This window comes from Leuciscus leuciscus, assembly GCF_965113295.1.
Source record: "Leuciscus leuciscus genome assembly, chromosome: 24".
Lineage (NCBI taxonomy): Eukaryota > Metazoa > Chordata > Actinopteri > Cypriniformes > Leuciscidae > Leuciscus > Leuciscus leuciscus.
Window position 1 is genome coordinate 17,893,300 of NC_138723.1, and position 22,628 is coordinate 17,915,927.

The window sequence follows — 22,628 nt, forward strand, 5'->3', positions numbered from 1 at the left end:
ATAAGTGCAACCATAATCAAAGTACTCTCTTAATATTCAAAGTGCTAATAGAGACCAAATTTTTCTTCAAACATGATACAGAGCTAAGAGATGGTTACAACTGCCAAGCCTAAGATAGCTTTTATATTGGGAGATATTTGCATGCATCAGGGAGCCACTCTCAAAATGCGGGGGGATTGAAATTGAGTTTTAATGCACGCTCCCATTTTACTTTCGCTTTCGTGATTGCATGTACTCTGTGAATAGGGAGCGGTGGTGCTGAGCGCGCATTCTACAAGATAAGACATTTGTTGTGCAATGAATCCTCCGCCATGATCTTGTCAGTCATCTCGTGACTTACCCTCATCACGTGATCAGTGAACTCTGATTCCTGCTGCAATACGTGTGACTCTGCAGCTTGTGTTGGTTGAGCTGGATGGAATTGAAGCGACCGTTATCCAACTGAATTAACTGGTTTTTATTTCAATGAAAAGCAAAACGACAGTAGAAGCGTAATGTAAACATAGCGGTGGCATATTCTATCCTAACTTCTCCATCATGGCAATATCGTGAGATATTTTTCACCTCGATGAGAACTTGTCACATTTTAATCTCGCGAGATCTCATGGCACGAGATCTCGTCACACCCCTACTTATGACAGAAGGTGTTCATGTAGCATCATCAAGTTGTAGCATTGAAAGGGCAAATATTTCCCTTGTGCTGAAGGATGTTTTTGAGATAAGGAGTAGCACTGTGTTTGACTAACTGGCTTTCAAAAGCAGAAAAATTTGGTTGTAGTCTGAATCTGAACATTGGCTTGGCCTTTCACTGACACATATACACTGTTTCCCACCCAATGTGTTTAAATTAAAATGTTGAGCAAAATTTTTACCAATATATGAGGTTCACTTACTAAAACATGATTCTCTTTTTTTCATTTCTATTTCCTTCCCACAGGTGATTGTGTACTCTGGTGACAGGGCCTTTGAACACTATTATGATCCTCTTAAAGGGAGAGTCCACTTCAACTCCCCTGATCCTAAAACCGGTGATGCCTCCATGAACATCATGGGCCTGAAAGCCACAGATACGGGCACATATCAGTGCAAGGTGAAGAAGGTTCCTGGTATAGGCAGCACGAAGTTCCTACTAACAGTCATGGGTGAGTAAAAAATATAAGCTTGTAAATGCCACTTTTGACTAAATAACCAATTTCTAATCCCGTTTGTTCAAAAATGCGTGACCTATTTGGCATTGGAGGTTCTATTTGGCATTCTTCTGGAAGGTGAGCTATAAAACATAAGGGAAAGTCCTGAGTGACAAAGTATTGATCTGCACCATAAACACACAATAAAGTTGGATTTCACAGGCCTTCTGACATGCCTTGTTTCAGGGTCTGCATTGATCGCTGTCAACAGCAAATGTGACATCAGTGCTACTTCGTGTGTGAAAAATCACCTGTTCCTTGTGTTGACTAGTGCAGAGACAGAAACGCCCTAGGCAAACACATTCTTGCCAAACAAGGCCATCAGAAGCAACTCCCCAAACAATATGACGAAAGTGGCGTCACTTCCCGAAACTCAATAACCACATGACCGAGATGTGTATTTGCATTACAGATGCATGAATGGCAGTAGCTGTAAGATAAAAAAGAAACAGGAAAAAGGAGAGTTTATACTGAAATCTGAATACTTAAATCCTTAAAATGACCATTCTTTTAGTGAATTGTCTGGTGTTTTATTATTTTTTTCAAAAGTTTCAAAAAGGTATAATTTAAAAAAGAAAATGTATTCAGCAAGGATGCATTCAATTGATCTATTTCAAATAAATGCATCTGTATATACACATACAATATTAGGATTTCTCAGAAATATTAAGCAATGCAATAAGAAATGTTTCTTAAGGACCAAATCAGAATTATTTATGAAGTATCGTGTGACACATGGCAGCTTTGACATCACATAAAATAAACTGTTTTAAAAAATTTAAATGTCCAAAACAGGTTATTTTATGTTGTAATAATGTTTCACAATATTACTGTTTTTACTGTATTTTTGATCAAATAAATGTAGCCTTGGTGAGCACAAGAGACTTCTGTCAAAACATATTTTAAAAAATTACCAAACTTTTGAACTGGATCATATATCTTGTTTTTTTATTTACCGTTTTAAATAAAGGAGTGATCAGTTGGATTTCTTTTTGCTATAGGATCAAGATTGTTATCCAGAATTATTCAACAGTATTGGTATTAACAAACATGTGTTAAAAAGATGTGAAAGGGCATAAATTAGCGAAACGGTAGCGGTTGTTTGACATGAGTGTCAAGGACTGTTTGGCAAGAGCCGACCTGGCGATTGGAGGTGGATCATAGTAAGACAGATGGAAGGACACAGATTGGTTGTGCTCTCAGCAGTTGATGAATGCAGCTGTTCTTTCTTCGCCTGTTCCCTTCATTGTCCACCCTCATCCTATCGCTGATGACCGCGGGGACTCTGTACCTGCATTCAGAGCAGATGCTGTCTGGCTGCGTGCGTGTGTTCCTTACTAAACGCGTCTCCATCAGAGATAGCATTCCAAGGGCATTCACTTGAAGGGGCTGTATATGTGCTATATGCCACCTCAGAGAGGCACGGCTCTGCTCAAGGGATGCAGACACAGAGAAACGCAGTGCCTCCACAAGGCAACTTTATATGGGTTTATGATGAATATTTGTTGTTTGGTGTTGAGCATGTAGTTTACAAGGTTTGAAGACATCTGCCCTGTGTTATTTATATACTAATATATTATTTGTTATTTTGAATTGGCTTTTATTTTTATGTTTTAAGTTTACGTTTTAATTTTAGTAATTTTATGTGCTTTTGTCATTATTGTTTTTATTTTCATTTAACTTTATATTTAGTTTATCAGTTTATATATTAAATATTTATCACTTTTAGTACTTATAGTATTTTATTTCAGTTAGTTGCCAAGGCAACATTTCACATTTTTAAGTTTGTTTTTCGTGTAATATTTATATTTTATATAATTTCAGCTTTATTTCAATTAATGAAAGTTGTTTTTAATAGTTTTAGTTAACAATAACAACACTGCTGCTCACTTATTTATTACACAAATAATAATGTTCATTTAACATCACCACTGCCCTGGGTTTCTCTTAAATTTCTCTGAACTTCTATTGCAAACAATCATTAAGTGGTTGCTTATCACAATAGAAAGTTCTTTATGGGTTTGGTGTGTGTTGTATTTGATAATTGGAATGTTTTAAAATGTTAAATTAAACAACTCATAACTTATTTCACATATTGAAACAACAGTGCAGATCATTCCAGGATTAATAATAATTTTGTTGATGCCATCAACACTTCAAGTTGGGAAATTCCAAAGGGAACTTTCTAGTGTTCAAGGTGGAAAATGTAAAATCTATCCCTTCCCAGACAGTAAAAAATAGAAATGCTTGACCTTTTTCTTTTCATGCCTTTATGCGTCTGGAGTGTCATCAGGCAGTTTGACTTTTTCGTTCTTGTTTTTCTTCTCGCCTTTTTGACCAGTCGAGTGTGATCACCTCAGAATACTGACACGCTTGCCTTGATCTCACTGCTGAGCTATAAAACAATTTCACCTTATTGAAAGTAATGTCTAATAATAAATTGTCTTTCTCAAAGAAGCAGATACAGGTCATTAGTATAGCTGTGTGTCTGTTGGTTTAAGCAACTGCATTAGACTATCAATCTACTCCTTCATTTCTTCCGCCCACCTGTCCATCACCACACATTTAAATTCTCCGTCAGAGGAAGCTGCTGTGCTCTGACCCCTCATCCTATTAAATTGCTGTTCAGTCCTGCCTGCTGTTAATCCTCAGGTCTCTAAGCCTCTGTCCCAGCAGCCCCAGAGATCTGTTTTTACAGCTTCTATTATCAAACGATGATGTCAATGCTCAAATGCCAGCGCCCTGCCCAAGGTTGGGAGGAATCACAAAGAGCAACTATTGACATTCTTCTGTCTGTCTTGCCCTGTAACTCTCTCTTTCGTTGTCTCTTTGCCCTCCTTACATGGGGTGTATCTGTCTCCTCCTGGTTTTAATTTGGAGTTTTGTTTGCCTTTGAATTCTTATGTCATCTCCTGCCAAGCGAAGTGGGGGTCTGTTTGTGCAGGCTTTGGTTTCTACACAGAGCTCCCTATGTTCTCCACCCCTTCCCCCATCCAATCTTTCACTATCTTTCCACATCTCTTTCTATCACTCCCTCCCTTAAATGCATAGATTTCACCCACTTTTTCTCTTAAGCCTGCTGTTTTTAATGCATATCTCTTTAGAAAACACATGCTGTCTGTCTGCCAGCCAGGCAGCCTCTTTCCCACCCTCTTCTGTTTTTGTTCGCTCTTTTATCTCAAAGAATGTTGACACCCACTGCGCTCTGATTTTAATTAAGTTGATTGGCAGCACCTGTAATAGCAGCAGCTGTATCCATTATCCTGATCATGGCTTCCAGTTCCTATGCTTTGATTAGTTATGATGCAGTGAGAATGAATATGGGTTGAGTGTGAGAGAATTGCCTCAGGGACTTGTCCTTTTACATTCGTGATGCACCATATATGAAGCAGAAGGTGATAATTCAGCCTTTAGCTGGTCAGAGTGGAATGATATTTTCCTTTTTGAGATAATTGCCTACACATGCAGTCTCATGCATAAAACTGCTATACTAATAGCTCATACATACTGTGTAATTCTGTGCATAAGACTGTACACACTTTGTACAAGTTCTGCATGTTTATAAATCTTATTTAGCATGAGATCTTGTTACCATTACATTATCTTTTATGTCTTTGATTGTTTCATGCATTAATTAAAAGGTTTTTCAATTAATTTAATTTGCAAAAAGAAAAATAAATTAGTATTTTTACATTTATTATTAAAATATAATTAATAAGTTGTTGTATTATTATTCATAATATAATTGTATTCATCATGTGTTTGAAGTAATTTATATTGCTGCCTGTCAAGTCTGCATATTGTCATGTGGAAAATTTGCAATGTAACCTTTATATAGGAGACCCCCGGTCCTAGTAGTTTTGTTTTAGTTTTTCTAACTTTCTTTCCTTCCTATTTCCTTTCCCTCAGTGCGTCCCTCTAAACCCAGATGTTATGCAGAGGGTCAAACTCAGGTGGGGAAAGACATGATGTTGAGGTGTAGCTCTGTGGAGGGCACACAGCCGCTGCAGTACATCTGGGAGAGAACCACAGGCAATAAACTACTGCCACCCCTGGCAGTCCTCGGTAAGTTCCCTTTACTCGTGTACCCTGAAAGAAGTGTTTTTTTTGTTTGTTTTGTTTTTTGAAAAACCGTCATAACTGTCAGGTGCCACAGTTAAAATGAAGAATCTGTCTCCTGCTGCGCACAGATCCAGTCGGGGGCACGATGAGTCTGAGGAATGCCACTGATGCAGCTTCAGGAACGTACCGATGCCTTGCTAAAAATCGTGTTGGAACGGAAGAGTGTATGGTGGTGGTCAATGTCACACAGCGTAGGTCTTCAAAAATCTGCCTTAAACATTCAAGTAGCTGAGTAAATGGCAAAATAGCTGAGTTTCAAACTGCATCTAAGGTGCTTCTTGTCTTTCTCTTATTTATCTGATTACTGTAATGTTGTGAATGGGCTTATGGGTTGTGTCCTATACTCTAAACTGTGCATCTAAATAAAAATCTATCTTTCCCTTTGCAGCCCCTAACACAGCTGGTGTCATCGCAGCTGCAGTAATCTGTGTTCTGCTGCTTCTCATTCTCCTCGCCCTCATCGTCTTTTGCTGCTGCCGTGCCCGCCAAAAGAAGAAGTACGAGAAGGAGATCGCCTATGAGATCAGGTACTACACACACTCTTGGCAATAATGTCCTAAACAGTCTGTTACCTCCTGACGTGGGTTTAGTCGTGTGTATGTGAACCTTTTCCCTCAAGACCCCAGAAACAAACTCAATTAAAAAACACCTGTTTTTCCAAACTGACATGTCTGGAGCCATCATTCTTCAATCTTATAACGAAAGGAACAAGAATGGTAGGGAAAGGGAGCTCTTGACCCAGTTGCCATTTGGTACGTGTCACTGTCCCTATGTCTGTTTGATTCACTCAGCCTCTATTCAATTGCAGGCCTCCCCCGCATTTACTGATGACCAAACAAAGCTGATGGCCAGTGAAACTGGCTAGCGGTGCGATCACCCTTCCCCTCTCACCCCTTTTCTCTTCAAACGAAAGGCTGGTGTAATCAGTTCTGTGCGTTTGTTTGTTCAGTCGATTCCTGTTCTGTCAATGCCTCACCCCTCTGTCCCTCTCTCGCTCCCCCGGCCTATTGAAATGGAATTCCTCACTGTGAAGGGGCAGGCTGTGGGTCAGGCCCTTTATTAGGCCCCCCTTGGACCCCGCTGGACTCTCTGTCTGGGAGACTTGCGCTGCCTCACTTAGGCCATGACAAAAGAGGATTATCCAAATAAGCCAGTTTCTCTTAGAGGAGACCCCGCTGTCTGTATCTTTTGCTGTGTTCTTGTTAATTTGGAGGATGGTGGAAGAGCAGGGCCTGATGGGCTACGTTGGAAATCCCTCCATAGTTTTATTCAGCCAATCTGAGGGCTGAGTGACAAAGCAGCAAAACAAGTCTTGACTCAGCTGCTATTCTAGCCTCATTGTGCCTCATAAAATATTATTAATAAAAAAGTATATATTTTATTCATCTAAGACAGATTAAATGAATACATTTTACATTGTTACAATATTTCACTATTACTGTTTATAACTGTATTTTTCATCGAATAAATGCATCCTTGGTGAGCATAAAATATTACTGACCCCAAACTTTGTGCATAATCACTTATTGTGATTTAATATACATAAATCATGTTTAAAAACACTTCTGTCTGCAAAATCAAACTCAACCAACAAAGTCATGTGATCTAACTGACATGCAGAAACAAACAAAAAGATTATAATTACAGAGAAATTATATCACAGACGGAACTCGTGTCAGGTGATTTGATGTCAGATAAATTGGACCCTTTGGCTTTTATTATTATTAATTATTATTACTTATTTTTATTAAGGTAAGATTAGTTCTTTCAACCTTGTTTTTTAAGAAATCTCCCTGACAGGTTTTGATTGAACACTTTATTTATTTTTTCTCTCCTTCCCACAGAGAGGATGTCCCCCCTCCAAAGAGTCGTGTTTCTACCGCACGCAGTTTCACCAGTGTGGGCAGCCAACGCTCCTCTCTGGGCTCCATGTCTCCTTCCAACCTGCATGAGTACACCAAGCCTCAGTACGACAAAATACCCTCTGAAGAGTACGAGAGGCCCCCTAGCCATGCCCCTATTCCCCCACCCAGCAGAATGGCCGGTCCCAACCTCAGCCGCATGGGGGCCATCCCCGTCATGATCCCTGCCCAGAACAGGGATGGGTCTATTGTGTAAAGCTGAACTGGGATCAGTCTCTGCACATTTTGACTGTCACTATTCTATTCATTGTTCTACCGGAATTTGTGAAGGAGCAAATGAAGGTCTCTGCAGAGAGATCAAAGTGAGCTGAAATCCGATGAAATCAAATTTGACTTCCAGAACTTTAACAAACATTCACAAAAAACTTTATTCAACGGGGTGCGGAAAGGTGATTTGGTATGCCTGCTCCTGTTTTGTAAATAATGCAGTGCATGATGTTTTTTTTTGTTTGTTTTTTTTTTAAATAGAAGGACCTGTCTAATGTAAGGCACTTGAATTGTTTGCCTATTAAGTGTTCTCCAGAGATAAAATTAACCCGAAATCAAACTAAATTAAATGTATGTGGTACAACCCATAGTTTGCTGTTTTAGAAGCTGATTTGTTTTTCCTTTTTCTTTTTTGAATCAGTTTGAAACATTTTAAGGCAACTTAAACCATTTATCTATGACAATTATTTCCTCTTTATGCTACAAAAGACTGGCAAAGACTTATTCTACGGGAATTATGTGGGTTGGCTTTGGTTTCTGGATGAGATTGTTTTAAAAAAAGATAACAGCATTTGTTTGGATTGAAGATTATTTACATGCGATTTGTATATATAACAATATGAAATTGATTTATCTTAAAATTAGCTAATACTGTGACTTTTTTTTAATGGAGCATTTGGTAGTTTTAAACCCCAATTGGTACATGTCAGAGGGATTAGTGTACAAACCTCTGATTGGTCAGATTGGCTTGTGACCCACAAACCTCCACCTCCCCCTACACTGCAGCGTAGTGTTAGTCGTCAAAGGAAGATTAAAGGGTTTATTTCAAAAGATGCTTATGCTGGGTGGCAAAATACGGTTCATTGAGCAATCAGACTTTGGTAAGTTTAAAGACTAGCTGCCACCACCACTTCTCAGCTTCAGCCAGGCCAGAAAAGCTGATCACAGATGTCTCTGATTAAGGAGCTGCATAATGCGCAGACTTTAACAAGCGATACTAATCCTAAACCTGCATTTGGCTTGGCCGTCAACACATCCCGCTTTAAAGCTAATTGTCAGTTTGACGTGTTGGTGTGTAGTTTTATTAGATGAAGGACATCTTACTGAAGGATTTGTTTTACATCACTTTAAACCAATTAAATAATGTAAATTTAAACAGATGATCATCCATAGATTTATAATAGATTATTTTTTTATTAATACTGCGTTGATTAGGTTTAGTATGAATATGATTTCTTAACACTCTTAAGTCACCGCATTTACCATAATATTTACCAGTCATGAAGAAACATTACAGTCCTTCTCATGGTGTGGTTTACTGTACATTTTATCCCGCAGGGTCACACTAATGTTCACTCTGTGCCTTTTTTAACTTTGGGTGTAATGAACCGGTGTATCACACAATGAGTGGGTCTACATCACCAGAGTAAGGTAAATAATACATGAACAATTACAAAACTCATCAGTTGAAGTACATATTGATTTGTGGTGAGTTGTAATGCACAATTTAACATTATATGATTTGTTGCCAGTCTCTGTGCAACAAATATTACTCGATATATTGATATAATGAAGTTTTTCTCGGAAATGCTGGTTTTGGTCTCATGGGAGAGTACTGTGTATGCTGACAATAATATGCTTGTCTGTGTCTGTCTGTTGTATACAGAAAAGCAGCCTTTTCACAATCTGTTTGTCTTTTAGCCAGGGTTCCTGTTGAATGTGTAAATATATTTACTGTAAATGTTGGGTGCGATTGATTGCGTTTGTCTTTACGTCTGTACTCTGTTGCCGCTTGGGTAGGCTGCAAATGTGATGAAGGACATGAGGATGATCAGGCTAATCATCCACCATCTGGATAAGGTATTATTAACATTTATTATACATATGTTGTCATTACCCGAAAGCACACACACACTCGTGATTTCCCTGGGCTTTTATTTATTAAGCCTCTAAGAATAGGGGTGCTGTTACAGGATCAGTTCAGCTTGTTTAAACGTGGAGACTAATGCCAGTGTAAACACAGAAATCTGATCCTTGATCAGCAAACCTTTACTTGCTAGCTGTGCAAATCAGCTTCTTGGAACCGAATGATCTGTTTTCTGTTTGGATTGGGCCCATTTGGTATTTCATAAAAGTAGAGGTTAGGCCGGTTCTCTGTACAGTGCCATTTAAAGAGATAGTGAACTCTCCTTACTAATAAGAGACAACCAATGATATTAACTGTAGTTTATTTAATTTTTTTTTTAAATACTGTGTACTAATATTACAAAACTTTTTTTTCTCTTCCTCTTTGTTTGGGTTGCACATGATGTAAAAACCTCATTTGATTTTTTTGTGTGCTTTTTGTGATGTTTTTTTTTTTTTAATAAAAATTAAAGCTATTATTCTACACACGTTCTCTGTGATATTCACTCATTCCCTCCTCTGCATCCGGCTCTCTACAGGCTACCAGCGATGCTGTCGCTTTTCAGAGTGATTAATTTTAATCTCCCGTTGATTTCCACCTCTAACTCCAGGTGAGGCCATTCTCTCGCCGCCTAATGACCACAATTAATCAATGACTCACAAAAGCACCGGCGGCTTCGCTGACCAAGAGCAACAGAACCCGAAGCGATGGCTGTTTGTGCAAGTGAAAAGCTCCTGCAGCTCAGTGCATGTGCAGTGATGCCCTTGAGGGTGCTTCATAAAACACGCTGCCTGAATCAGTCAGCCAAGTCATTGCAAATAACTCATTTGTACCGCAAGCTCAGCCATTGTGCCAGTTTAAGAGAGGTGAATCAAAGTGTAGCAATGGGTGATGAATTGCTTTGATTAGGCTATAGGGTCAAATCATTTTTGATTTAAATTTAAAGATTTAAATAACGTGTGCGGATTCAATCAAGTCAACAAGTGAATAATACCCTTTGTTATAGTTAAATTAAAGTGCTTTCTGTTTCTAACGATGCATCACTCTTAAAGGGTTAGTTAGATCCCCCCCTAAAATGAAATGCAAATCTGAAATCTAATAAGAGTGCTGCAATGGGACATTTTTGTAGGCCGACCCAGAAGTTAACATCACCTTAATTCCCTCGACAAAAAACCAATAGGATTCAGTCTTCATTAATATATTTTCCCTGAAAGTTTAAAATAGTTTTCAAGAGTGTGATTATAAACACAGTGAGCCAGTAAAAGTGGAATAATGAGTAGATGAGTTTACCTGTGATGATGTTTAATCTTAATCTCTGTAGTCTCATTTAGCCACTTTCCCATTTCAAGACAAGTACAATCTTAAAATACATCAGTAATTACCCCACTTGTGGTTTTATTTTTAATGTTGTAGAAGAAAACTTGAACATATCTGTATTTTGACCTGTATTCACCACAGACCTTATTCCAGACAACCTAAAACCCATTTTAAAAAAAACCATTGACTTCAGGATGATGAAACGGAAGTTTTAAAATGCCAACTAATTTCTGGGTTTTGACAAACCAAAATTCCTCATCCCTGCAGTGCTCTATTAAATTCAAGTATGTCACATTAGATTTGATGTTAAAGAACCAATGATGCACTGTATGACATAACATTTAAATTTCATCCTTTTTGTAACGCAAATCTATTGAGTATTTCTTCTTAAGGTCTCTTGTACATTTCATCCAGTGTAATGTTATTGAGTCGGGTTCTCAGGACAATACAGTTATTATATTATTATGTAAGAGGCTGAATAACCATAGCAGTTTCTAAAAGGTGCTGTTTTAACGTTATGGCAGCGTGAACGCAAGTTAACTATTGTTTTAATGTTTTATTGTTTGGTTTTTACCATCACACAGTGAAGGTCTTCAAGCTACCTTTAATATCCTTTTAATTTTTAATGTTTTTATTGTTTGTTTTTTGCCCTAATATAATGAAGGCCTTCAAGCTACCTTTAATATCTTTTTAATTTCTCAGGCTTTGAATGGTGGTCAATAGCATGATTAGTTACAACACCAATCTCTATAGCAATAACTGAATGATCATAATGGCTTGCAGTTATGTTTATCGATCGAAGGGCATTTGTAACCAATCACAGACCCCAAAAAGCCATGACTTAACTGCAGAGCAATTCATTAATTGCTGAATCTCAGTATATTTTTCAATAAGGCAATTCTGGGTAGAATAATTGCACTGTGAATGTGTGGTAATTTCAGAGACGGCATGCTCAAACCATCAAAAGCACATTAAAGAGTAATTGTGTTAATGTAAGCGAAAATCGCTTCCCCAGAGCCGATTTTAACTCCCAGAGTCAGTGATGTGTGCGGTTGAGTATTTTCAATGTCCACCTCTGCTTTTGTGTATGGGATTTGAATCTACACAAGGCATTAATCCCACACAATAGGAACATGATTCTTATAGACCCCTCTTCCTCTTGTCCTTGGGCTGAACCTGCAGTCAGTGAGATGAGGACATGTAAACGTCCCACCTCGCATATATACACATACTCTTATTTTTCTTGCTGAATGTATTAATTGTTTGCATATCACATGGGGAGCAGGTTGGAGGGACGATGCTGATTGCTGATTGGTTGGATGCTGCATGTTTCCACGGTAACGTTATCTGGTTGTACACAGAGAGTGGAAGCATGTGAGAGGGGAGGATTTATCTTGCAAGTGTAATGCTCTGAGCCCTAACAACAGAAGCCTCTAAAACGGCGGAGGTCTTGCTCAAGCTCTGCTTCACCCATTTCATAAATTGTTTTATATAGTGGTAAAAACATTATGGTCTTCTTGGAGTACATTTCTAGTCTTTGACTTAACTGACAGTACTCTAACTAAAGAATAAAAAATTCACTGATCCTGAAGAAAAGAAAATGTTATAGGAAGGTATATTCTAGGCCTGTGTTAGATTTTAAATAAATTGGCTTGGGTTCGGTAATGACCCACAACAAGGCCACATATCACTGTCTGGAATGCATCATGTTTGGGAAGCAGATAACACAGATACTGGGCTTCTGTTTGCTTACCCTACATCTTCACACAAAGGAATGTGGAGTCAGTTGGGCAACCTGTCCATATGGTTTTAATCAAAACTATGTATTAAACTCACAGAACAGTGCATTTACAGCAAGTACTGTACAGTCAACCAAGCAGTTTTCTAGAATTAATAACTAATAATTACTGATTGGCATTTCAAGAAAACATTCTGGGCCATTTCTAGAGCTCTTGTACCAGAGGGTTTTTAAGATTTCGGATACAGACACATACATGATCTCAAGGGTAAGTGTAAAATTCTTACCCGTTTTGTGCAATCTAGACCTACATTCTTGAGCTCGGACATTCTTAAGGAGATAGTCGAGTAAAAAAAAAAGAGGAATGGTTTGCTAGGCTTTTTTCTGTGAAATCTGTACTGATTTTTATTAAGTAAACATAAGAATACACACACACACACACACACACACACACACACACACACACACACACACACACACACACACACACACACACACACACACACACACACACACACACACATACATAAAATACTTGAAGAAACTTAGTTTACTTGATTATCCATACATCAATCTGACCATTGTGCTGCATTTGACCCTTCTCTTGCATGGCATGATGCAGCCCTCAAGTTAACTTTTAAGTTCAACTTCATACCTAGTGTTTTTTTTGTTTGTTTTTTGTCCTGCATCTTGTTTTAAAAGCAAAAATGAATTCTGTGTGAATGGCACCCAACTGTAGGCTGTTTATGGGTGCCAAGCAACGTATGAACTTATGATGGAATCACGTGCAATCAGAATTATGGTAAATACTAGTTTCCTAGTAGGAAATTGGACATGAACGCCTTCTCAATTGATATTTAATACTGAAACTCTGTATTAGTCCATAATTTTCCGAGGGTGTTATATACACAGTGAAAATATCCTGTATTTGACCAAAATTCCAGAATCGTCAGCAAGCTTACTATCTAGCGCTGTGAATGTTTATATGGTTGTCAATGAATGGGATGCTACATTTCAAAATTAAATATCTTCAATACATTTTGGCTTTAATAAGATTTCCCCAAGAATTAGGCAATTATGAACCTGGTGTCCTCTATGATTCTTATTCCGTCAACAAAGCACATGAACCCGACAGGCTCATAATCATCACAACTTCAGAAGTTAGAGCATAATTAAAGTGTGATCACACCATGTCGGAATTACCATAATAACGAGATTACGAGTTCCCGTAAAGCGTTACGGTCCTTGTAGAACTTGGATTACAATTTACAGTGTTGCCATAGAAACGCATAACTCTGAGTCCGAGGACGTGGACAGCTCTAAGTAGAACGTCATGTTGTCATCTCATAATTATGGTGGTTACGACATGCCATGAATGCATCATTAACTCATTAATACAGTAGGAATACAGCACTGCTAGGTGGACGTTAAAGCCTCAAATGTGGTTCATCGTCCAATTAGAACTATCCATTTTAGAAATATATCTTTTGTAAATAATTGAATGGATTGGTCAACAACTCAACGAAAGTGAATGACTTGTGTTGCCTTATAGGTGTGACCAAGTTTGAGACTGACTGCAGTCTAGTTCAAAGAAATCTGTAATGATTCTGGCTTTGTATGTCAGAACCGTGAGAGCTCAAACTGTAATTGGAGTTAATGGCTGGCACTCGACAAAATACAGACCATAGGATACAAAATTGCGTGACCATATAGGAAAGACTTCTAATGTGTGTCTTTTAATGTCAAATCAGTTGCCTGTGTCCTCAATTTTACTTTCCATGTAGTTAGTCTTCTATAACATCCTTTCTAAGTGAAATAATTTTTAGTCAGAAAAAAAAACAAAAAAAAAAACGTAGTAAGTATTAGCAAATCACGAGTTTGCGCAAGTGCAGTCGCAACATTATCGAGTCTCAACCCCAAGTTGTTGCATTCTGCTGCCAGGCCATTAGATGCGATGAAACCATAGAGGATGAAACACTATAGACTGAACATGTAATACGCATGTGCATGATGTCATCGTTTTTTGAGACTGTTTTCAAAAACTTGGACTTCAAAACCTGTTTTCCAAAGTTTGCGTTTTTAGGCACCTATAACGCCGTTGTTGTGTAACTGAACGGCCAAAACGCATACAAGGTTTTACGCTTTTAGTTGAAAACGGTGTCGTGTAAACAGCCCCATAGCCACAGTTTTAATGATGTCTAACTTTCGTCTTAGTCATGGGGAAAAAGGTTGTCAACAAATATTTTTCGTAAAAGAAATTAACTTAAACCATGTATTATTTTGCAGCTCTTAATAAAGTTCCAGGCTAGAACGTTTTATTCACTCACCAGGCGCCAATATTTACTCACAATTGGTGTTTTTTTAACCCTGAGCTTTGAATGCAATGAATTTTGCCATGTGTCTGAAGCACCGCTGGATTCCATTACAAGCAATCAGCACACATAGATGATTAGCAGAGGCTTCAACAAGCAGGTAAGGTTTCGTTGTGGGTGTTAGAGGGTCGATGCAATGTGTACTTTTTCCTCTCTTGTGGCCATATTGGGGTCATCTCCATTACAGCTGCCGTGTCTGTTGTGTATCTGGGATATATGTGTGGTATGAGATCTCCCAGAGGAGAGCAGAGGTCAGGACCACTGAATTAGCTGCGTAGAGCCATTTCTCACCTCTTGCTCTTTTGTTTCTCCATCCCTCTTTATGTCTCTCTCCTTCTCCATTTCCCCTCTGGAGATATTTCACACCGGAGGCTAAATCCAGTTAGGCAATTAGAGTGTCTCTGTCTCTAACAGAGATTGAGTCTTCCCCGAGGGCCCACACATCATGCCCCGTGTAAGTGGGCCTCCAGGGCTCAGAGTCTGTGTGATGGGAGATAACTGCGGTCTGATCGGGCTTGTGCCTCTGCAGAGCATTGATCTCAATGGCTCTGAGAGACAATCCAGGGGTCAGACGGCAGACACTTCAGTAAGAGACGGGCTGATAATTGGTAGAACGGTTCGGTTGATGTGGTCTAGCTTGGATGGTTTGAGGGTCTTCAGAACATGATGCTATCAAATACCACCGATGGTTGTACAAAGAAAGTGTGCTGAAAATATCTAAATTGATGGGATTTTTGAAGGATTCAATTCATCAGGAGAAAATGTATTAAGTTATTTGGCACAATCCTTTCATTGTAATAACAAAACAAAAAATCTGAAAAACTGAACAGGAAAATGTCAGTGAACCCCTGCAGACCCTCATTAACTACATCAAGGCCAATAAATCTATTAGCAGATTATTTCACCTTTGTATAAATGTTAGTTCACTAGGGACTTTAAAAAAAGATTTCAACTTTATCATTCTACACTGCCTATCAAGTCAAACCCTGAATATTGATTTTATTTCAAACCATTTTAACCAGATCAAATTAATTCATTTAGAATATAGATACATTACTGTAATTGTCTAGATTGACAATAATCTGCCCTCTATATTAAACCATTCCCTTTTTGTTTTCTATTGTAAAAATATATATACAGTATAGCGCTTTTCACAATATTTATCGTTTCAAAGCAGCTTTACAAAGGTTAGGCCACTTACTTTAAGTTAAACCAACCAATCATTTACAGTGTGATTATGTCTTTATTTTTGTCCATAATGTTAATCTAATGCCAAATCCACAATAACACATTTTAATTGTTGTGAAGACAAGCACTTTTTTTACTCTTTCGCATTTAGTCATGTTTGACGGATGGAGCTTTTTCAAGTAATCACACCCCAGACTGATCCATGAAATGCATCAGAAATTGACTTTTGAAAAAAGAAAAAGAAAAAAATTCCCTTATCTTGACACATCATGCACTGGTTTTGGTATGTTACGAATAGATGAGTTTCACTCTGATAAGCTCAACATGCATTAATATTAATGCAGTCAGACTGAAGAGAAGGTCACGCTCTCTCTGATAACAGAATCCATAGCATGAGTTTAAAACAGTTCAAATGTGGTATTTCAGTGCATGTCATAAATATTACATTGCACTGTGAACATGTTATTTATACGGCTGAACTGTTGAATCTTGCTTGTTTGGAGCTAAAGCAGCTGTTTTTGTCTTATCAGTGCTCTGGCTTATTTCAGTCTGTTCACAGGAATCAAGGACATGTGGCTGGTGCACAGAACAAGGCTTCAATTCCTTTGAGGAACTCTTTCTTTCCTATTGGAATGTTATTCTGTAGGTGTTCAATTACCTTAATAATTTGAATAGAAATGTTCTTGCAAAAGGGGTTTGGAGGCAGTGCATTTTTAAGATTATATTTCTTTGTCTCTTTCATTCATCCTTACACAATATAGATTTAACTGGAATATTGAACAATGAGAAGTAGCCTATGTGTAACCAGAAATAGACAAGGATTTTGTGTGCATGAATATGTTATGGATGCATATGAGATTATTTGTAACTAATCCTCTTCATGGTTGTATTGATGCACTCAGGAGATTTCTTTAGCATCTTAACAGAGGATGTTTTAGATTTGCAGTGCAGCCGGAGGAACTGAAGATGTTATTCAGTGCTTGATTGATGGTTCTTTCATGTGTCACTCAGTGCTTGAAATGCAGTTTTATTTGCTGCTGCATCTCATGGATTAGAATTGTAACCCTAAATGACTGAAATTAATGCAAATAAGATGTTACGCAATTTGTGGTGGAACACGGATGTAGCATGAATCAGGATCTGGTCTGTTTCGTTCGAATTCACAGAATTTAATATTTCCTCCTCACTGTCTCTCTTGCGTTTTGGTCTTCAAGGGTTTTTCCTGTTTGACAGCATTCATTGTTTGCATGACTGTGGGTGACTACTCATTAACCAGACTGACCGGCTCATGAACCTTCTCAGATGACAGAGCGAGCACGATGAGTCGATGTAAGAGCTGTGTGTGTACCACGCCCTCCGCTGCACCTTTTTTCTTTCTTTTTTTCTTCCCTCCGCTGCACCTGTTCCTCTAGTCTATAATATACCTGCTCTAGCTGGTTATGTTGCCAGAACTATCAATGACGTGTTCAGATTTAACGAAGGAGCGTTGCTGCCATCTAGTGGTGACAGGTGCTCAAAGCGGATTGGAAAAAAAGCGTTTCTTTTGCTGAACATAATAGGCTACAGAAAAGATTTTGAAGATTGTAGGCTACCAGTTGATAATGGGCCTCATCGAAGACAGATTCAGCAGACATTCATACAGGTAGGAACAACTTGAGGGTGAGTAAATTATGATATAATTTTTATTTTGGGGTAAAAATACGCGGAGTATCAGACAGTAGTAGTAGCAATAGTAGTTTTTGAAAGCCATACTATTAAAACACAATGTAACTTTTGGCCCTCTAGCGGTAAAAAAATAAAATAAAATAAAAATAATAAAAAATCTTGGTTGTGCTTCGGTTCTGCCACTGCGCGGATGAATGTAGTTCCAGGCACATGTGATTGTGCACACGTTGAAATATAAAAATATGTCACCTGAGCAGGTGGCATGGCTATCCCTCAGTTCAATAAAATATCTTACCCGTTGAGTAAGGAAAAGCTATCTCTGAGGTCGCTTTAAATGCTTTCAAATTAATTAATTTAATTTTTACTTTTCTGTTTATGGAATGACATAATGACATGCAGGGTCGAAGGACATGTACGAAGGACATGTACGGTGGCCGTGAGAGCTCAACTGAAGAAAGCACATGAAAATAGAAAAAAAAACATGCAAATAGAAAAAAACACCCACAAATGAAGAAAACCTCTTCATCAGTTTCACAACACACGTGTGTTCCAAATACTCACAACACAACCAAATACAGAAACGCGCTGCAAAAGTTAACAACACAACCAAGTACAGAAACGCGCTGCAAATAAAACAGACCACAACGGAAATGTTTCCATGGGAACCAAATAAGTGACGAACCCGGCTGTGGTCTATGCTATTTGCAGCGCGTTTCTGTATTTGGTTGTGTTGTGAACTTTTGCAGCGCGTTTCTGTATTTGGTTGTGTTGTGAACTTTTGCAGCGCGTTTCTGTATTTGGTTGTGTTGTGAACTTTTGCAGCGCGTTTCTGTATTTGGTTGTGTTATTTGGAGCACACGTGTGTTGTGAAACTGAGGAAGATGTTTTCTTAATTTGCGGGCAGGGGCGTAGCACCAAATTTTGGGCCCTGGGTACAAACCATCTTGCTGGGCCCCCGTACCAAATACCATAGTGATACCAATGGGTGGGGTATTGCATTTTTATCATAAAAACACTTAAAATTTAAACAAAATAAGCCACACTCTGATTAATATATTTTTGTTTTATTGTCAAAAGTACAAGATAATTGATGATTATTTGTCTGTTTAAAATAAATGCAGACTATAGAATCACAGGGTACACTAACCGCCAAACTAGACATTCAGTCTTTGAATTACGTTTTTAAAATAAGTCATTTTCAATCATTAAGATGTGCATTAAACTGAGAACAATCCTGTACTTAATGTAAGAGCGTGCGCGAACTAATTTGCATAACATTGCGGTAAAATCGGCGCTAACGATCTGTGTCTTCGCGGGTGTTAGATTTTGACAATGGAGGGAAATATACAGTGTTTTCATGTAAACTTCTGACTCTGGGGAGAACTGCAGCAGAAGAGGAGACAAGCTGCGCAGCTGCCTGGAGTGGCAGTGTGTTGAGCTCCCAGCTCCGCCTCCGTCTGCTTCTCACTCCGTTATTTACCCAGAAACATTGTTTGCTCGCTATGTAGGTTGTGATACTATAAAGTATTGATATATAATTCAAATAGAGTACGAACATAAATGTATGCTATTCTACCTGGAGTAGATATTTATGTTAAAACAATGTCAATGCTCGATGATGCATTTGGAGCTCACCTTTCTTTTCAAAAAACTGAGTGAGCAACTGCTTGCCCTCATTTGCCTTTCTCTCTTTAATCTTCTTTTCTTTTCGTTTTTGAGCCCCTGATTTTCCTTTCTTAAGGAAAGACATGACTCTTCCCCAGTCTTCCTAGTTCCTATCACGGCTCACTCCAGCTCCTGTCTCATCAACTGATTCACCGACCGCAGGTCCGAAGCACCTGAACTGCGGGTCGTACCATTTACATTGATTCGAGAGGGGTGGTGGGGCCCTGCACAGCATGAAAATGACTTTGTTTTATACCAAACCAGTGCCTAACTACAAGTTTAGTTTTGCACAGGAACTTTTTTATTTGTACATAAATGCTATACAAATGTTAGTGCATATATATGTATGTATAGAAAACTGACTTCTAAGGGCCCCCCCCTGCCTCGGGCCCTGGGTACTCGGTACCCTTTACCCCCCCTTTACGACGCCCGTGTTTGCGGGTGTTTCTTTCTATTTGCATGTGTTTTCTTCAGTTGCTGTGCTTTGAGCTCTCTCGGCCACCGTACTAATGCTCTAAAATATAAATCTGTTTGGATTGGATTAAAAACAGTTAATTTTGATCGCCAGTTGATTTTCGTTTAATGTCATGGATGGAAAAAGTTCAACCACCGCATTGATTTGCTTCTTTGAAGTCAAAACGCTTTGAAGTCACCATAGGCTGCCATTCAAATTTAATAGTTGATGTGCCCGAAAAGTGTCCGTGCCGGAGATGGTGGTGTCCTTGCCAGAGACGGCGGCGACGTGCCAGAGACATTTGTGTATGTTCCGGAGACTTTGGTGTCCGTGCCGGTGGTGTCCTTTCTGGAGACGGTGGTGTCCGTGCCGGAGTCGTTGATGTCCGTTCTCGAGACGTTGATGTCCGTTTTGGAGACGTTGGTGTCCGTTCCGGAGACTTTGGTGTCCGTGCCGGAGATGTTTATGTCTGTTCCGGAGACGGTGGTGTCCGTGCCGGAGATGTTTGTGTATGTTCCGGAGACTTTGGTGTCCGTGCCGGAGACGGTGGTGTCTGTGCCGGAGATGGTGGTGTCCTTTCCGGAGACGTTGGAGTCTGTTCCGGAGACTTTGGTGTCCGTGCCGAAGATGGTGGTGTCCTTTCCGGAGATGGTGGTGTCCGTGCCGGAGACATTGGTGTCCATGCCGGAGACGGTGGTGTCCTTTCCGGAGACGGAGACGGTGGTGTCCTTTCCGGAGACAGTGGTGTCCGTGCCGGAGACTTTGGTGTCCGCGCCGGAGACGTTTGTGTCCGCTCCGGAGACGTTTGTGTATGTTCCGGAGACTTTGGTGTCCGTGCCGGAGACGGTGGTGTCCTTTCCGGAGAAGGTGGTGATGGTGGTGGTGTATAACATATATAATGAAAATAGAATTGGAGCAAGAATTGATCCATGGGGTAGCATACACCACATGCAAGAGGACATGGGGAGTAGCCTATATTGGTCAATAGAAACATTGAACTTTTTTGTTTGCCAAAAAAAAAGAAGAAGAAAAAAAACATTTAAAAACAGTCCAACATAACACTCCAACCTGGATATAAGAATATTGTGGTCAACCACATCAAAAGCAGAGCTTAAATCTAAAAGCACCAAAGCAACAGTATTCCTTTCATCTTTTTCCAATAAAATGTCATTTAAGACTTTTAAAAGAGCAGTTTCAGTGCTGTGGTGAGATTTAAAACTTTTCAAAAAATACTGTTTGACTTCAGATAAGACTGTAGCTGGGTTAGCACAACTTTTTCAAGAGTAAAAAAAAAAAAAAAGTTTTATGGCAGATTAGACATGGGTCTAAAATGAGTAAAGTTAGTAAAATCAAGATTGGACCTCTTTAGCAGTGAAGAAAGTTTTATAAAGTCAGGGACTATTCCGGTGAAAGCAGGGCCAAAATTGTCAAAGATTTGTTTTTAGGAATCTAGATGGAACAATATCTTGAGGACAGGACATTGGACAGAATATAATTACTTAGGGTGTTAAAATATGTTCTCAGAAATGTACACTGATTGTTTATGGACATGTTATGGAGTGAGACACAGCATATTTCGGGTACCGAGTTCCCCCGCTGAACATGACCAGTGTTGGGCATGTTACTTTCAAAAAGTAATGTTACTAGTTACTTCTCACAAAGAGCAGGGTCAAAATAGTCAAAGATTTGTTTTTAGGAATCTAGATGGAACAATATCTTGAGGACAGGATGTTGGTCTCAGATGTTCAGTAATACCTTTACAAGTTTGAAATGAAATGGGCTCAAAATCACACCACAGTAACACAGTAACTGAGTTAGTCACTGAATTACATCATTATAAAAGTAACTTACCAGTGAAAGTAACTATTGAGTTACTTTAAAATAATAATAATAATAATAATGAATTTGTCAAATAACTTGGATTCCCAATATATTAAATGAATGAAATGGACACTAAATAGAATGAATTGTTATTATGAAACATTGTACACTAATCTACACTATTTTAATGTTGCTGTGGGACAATGTAAGTGACACCTATTAAATTCGATATATTATTGTAAATATCATTACTATAGTGGAAAAATAAAACACAATAGGCTAGATGGTTTAGAACATTTAATATTTATTGCACAGACCACAACTGGCCAGCAAATAAGTCTAAAAATAAATTCTTCTTCTTAAGAAATGTACCACAGTACATTTGACAGTAGCCTACTTGAAGTATTTTCTTCCTTGCAAAAGTAAAGTTTAACAAGAAGTGCTCTCATTATAATACTGAACAATGTACCAAAAATAAATAATAATAATTAAAAAAATCTAATTTTTGTGTTTTATTTGTATAACCTACAGAGAACGTCATCATCAGAGGTTATTTCAGACAAATTCTAGGCGTGTTTGCCGCATGTGTTCACAACCAGTCAAACAAAGGTGTTTTCTGAGAGAGTTCCCTGAAGGTTATTTTGGTGGTTTATTTTATAACCTAAAGAAAACGTTCCCAGAACGTTATGTTATAATTTGTATAACCTAAACAGAACCTTAGATCGTTCCCTGCAGGTTTTTTTTAAATATTTTATTTGTATATAACCAAAACGTTGCAGATGATACCAATAGGCTACAGAGAATATTCTAATGCTGAAATGTGTAATTTATTTATAAACAAGCGATATAATGCGCGCAATGTCGCTCGCTCTCAGACACACTCGGTGTCTCTCGTGCACTGTCGAGCGCGCTCTCGCACACACGCTCGCTCGCGGCGTTCGCTTCGGTTTTGTCCAGTCCGGCGCGCGATATTTTTTTTCCCAGGATGGTAGGGGAAGACTCATGAATATTCATTAGGGAAGTCATCCCTGATTGGTCTGATGACCTACCCCTAACCCCACCCC

At 38.7% G+C, this 22,628-nt stretch overlaps 1 protein-coding gene and 1 long non-coding RNA gene across 2 annotated transcripts in view; one reads left to right on the forward strand and one right to left on the reverse strand.

Annotated features, from left to right (window-relative positions):
* cxadr (CXADR Ig-like cell adhesion molecule) overlaps positions 1-9,829 on the forward strand; it is a 58,105-nt gene extending 48,276 nt beyond the window's left edge. Inside the window, exons 3-7 of the mRNA XM_082157816.1 lie at positions 938-1,142; positions 5,097-5,252; positions 5,378-5,500; positions 5,698-5,836; positions 7,154-9,829. Of these exons, the coding sequence (XP_082013942.1) occupies positions 938-1,142; positions 5,097-5,252; positions 5,378-5,500; positions 5,698-5,836; positions 7,154-7,427 (897 nt within the window). The 3' untranslated portion in view covers positions 7,428-9,829. The remainder of the gene's footprint in view (positions 1-937; positions 1,143-5,096; positions 5,253-5,377; positions 5,501-5,697; positions 5,837-7,153) is intronic.
* Positions 9,830-10,842: 1,013 nt separating this feature from the next.
* LOC309489195 lies at positions 10,843-12,768 on the reverse strand. The gene is made up of 2 exons (XR_014202362.1): positions 11,339-12,768; positions 10,843-11,263 (listed from the first exon to the last, which is right to left on the reverse strand). It is a non-coding gene; the product is annotated as an uncharacterized lncRNA (long non-coding RNA).
* Positions 12,769-22,628: the final 9,860 nt, after the last annotated feature.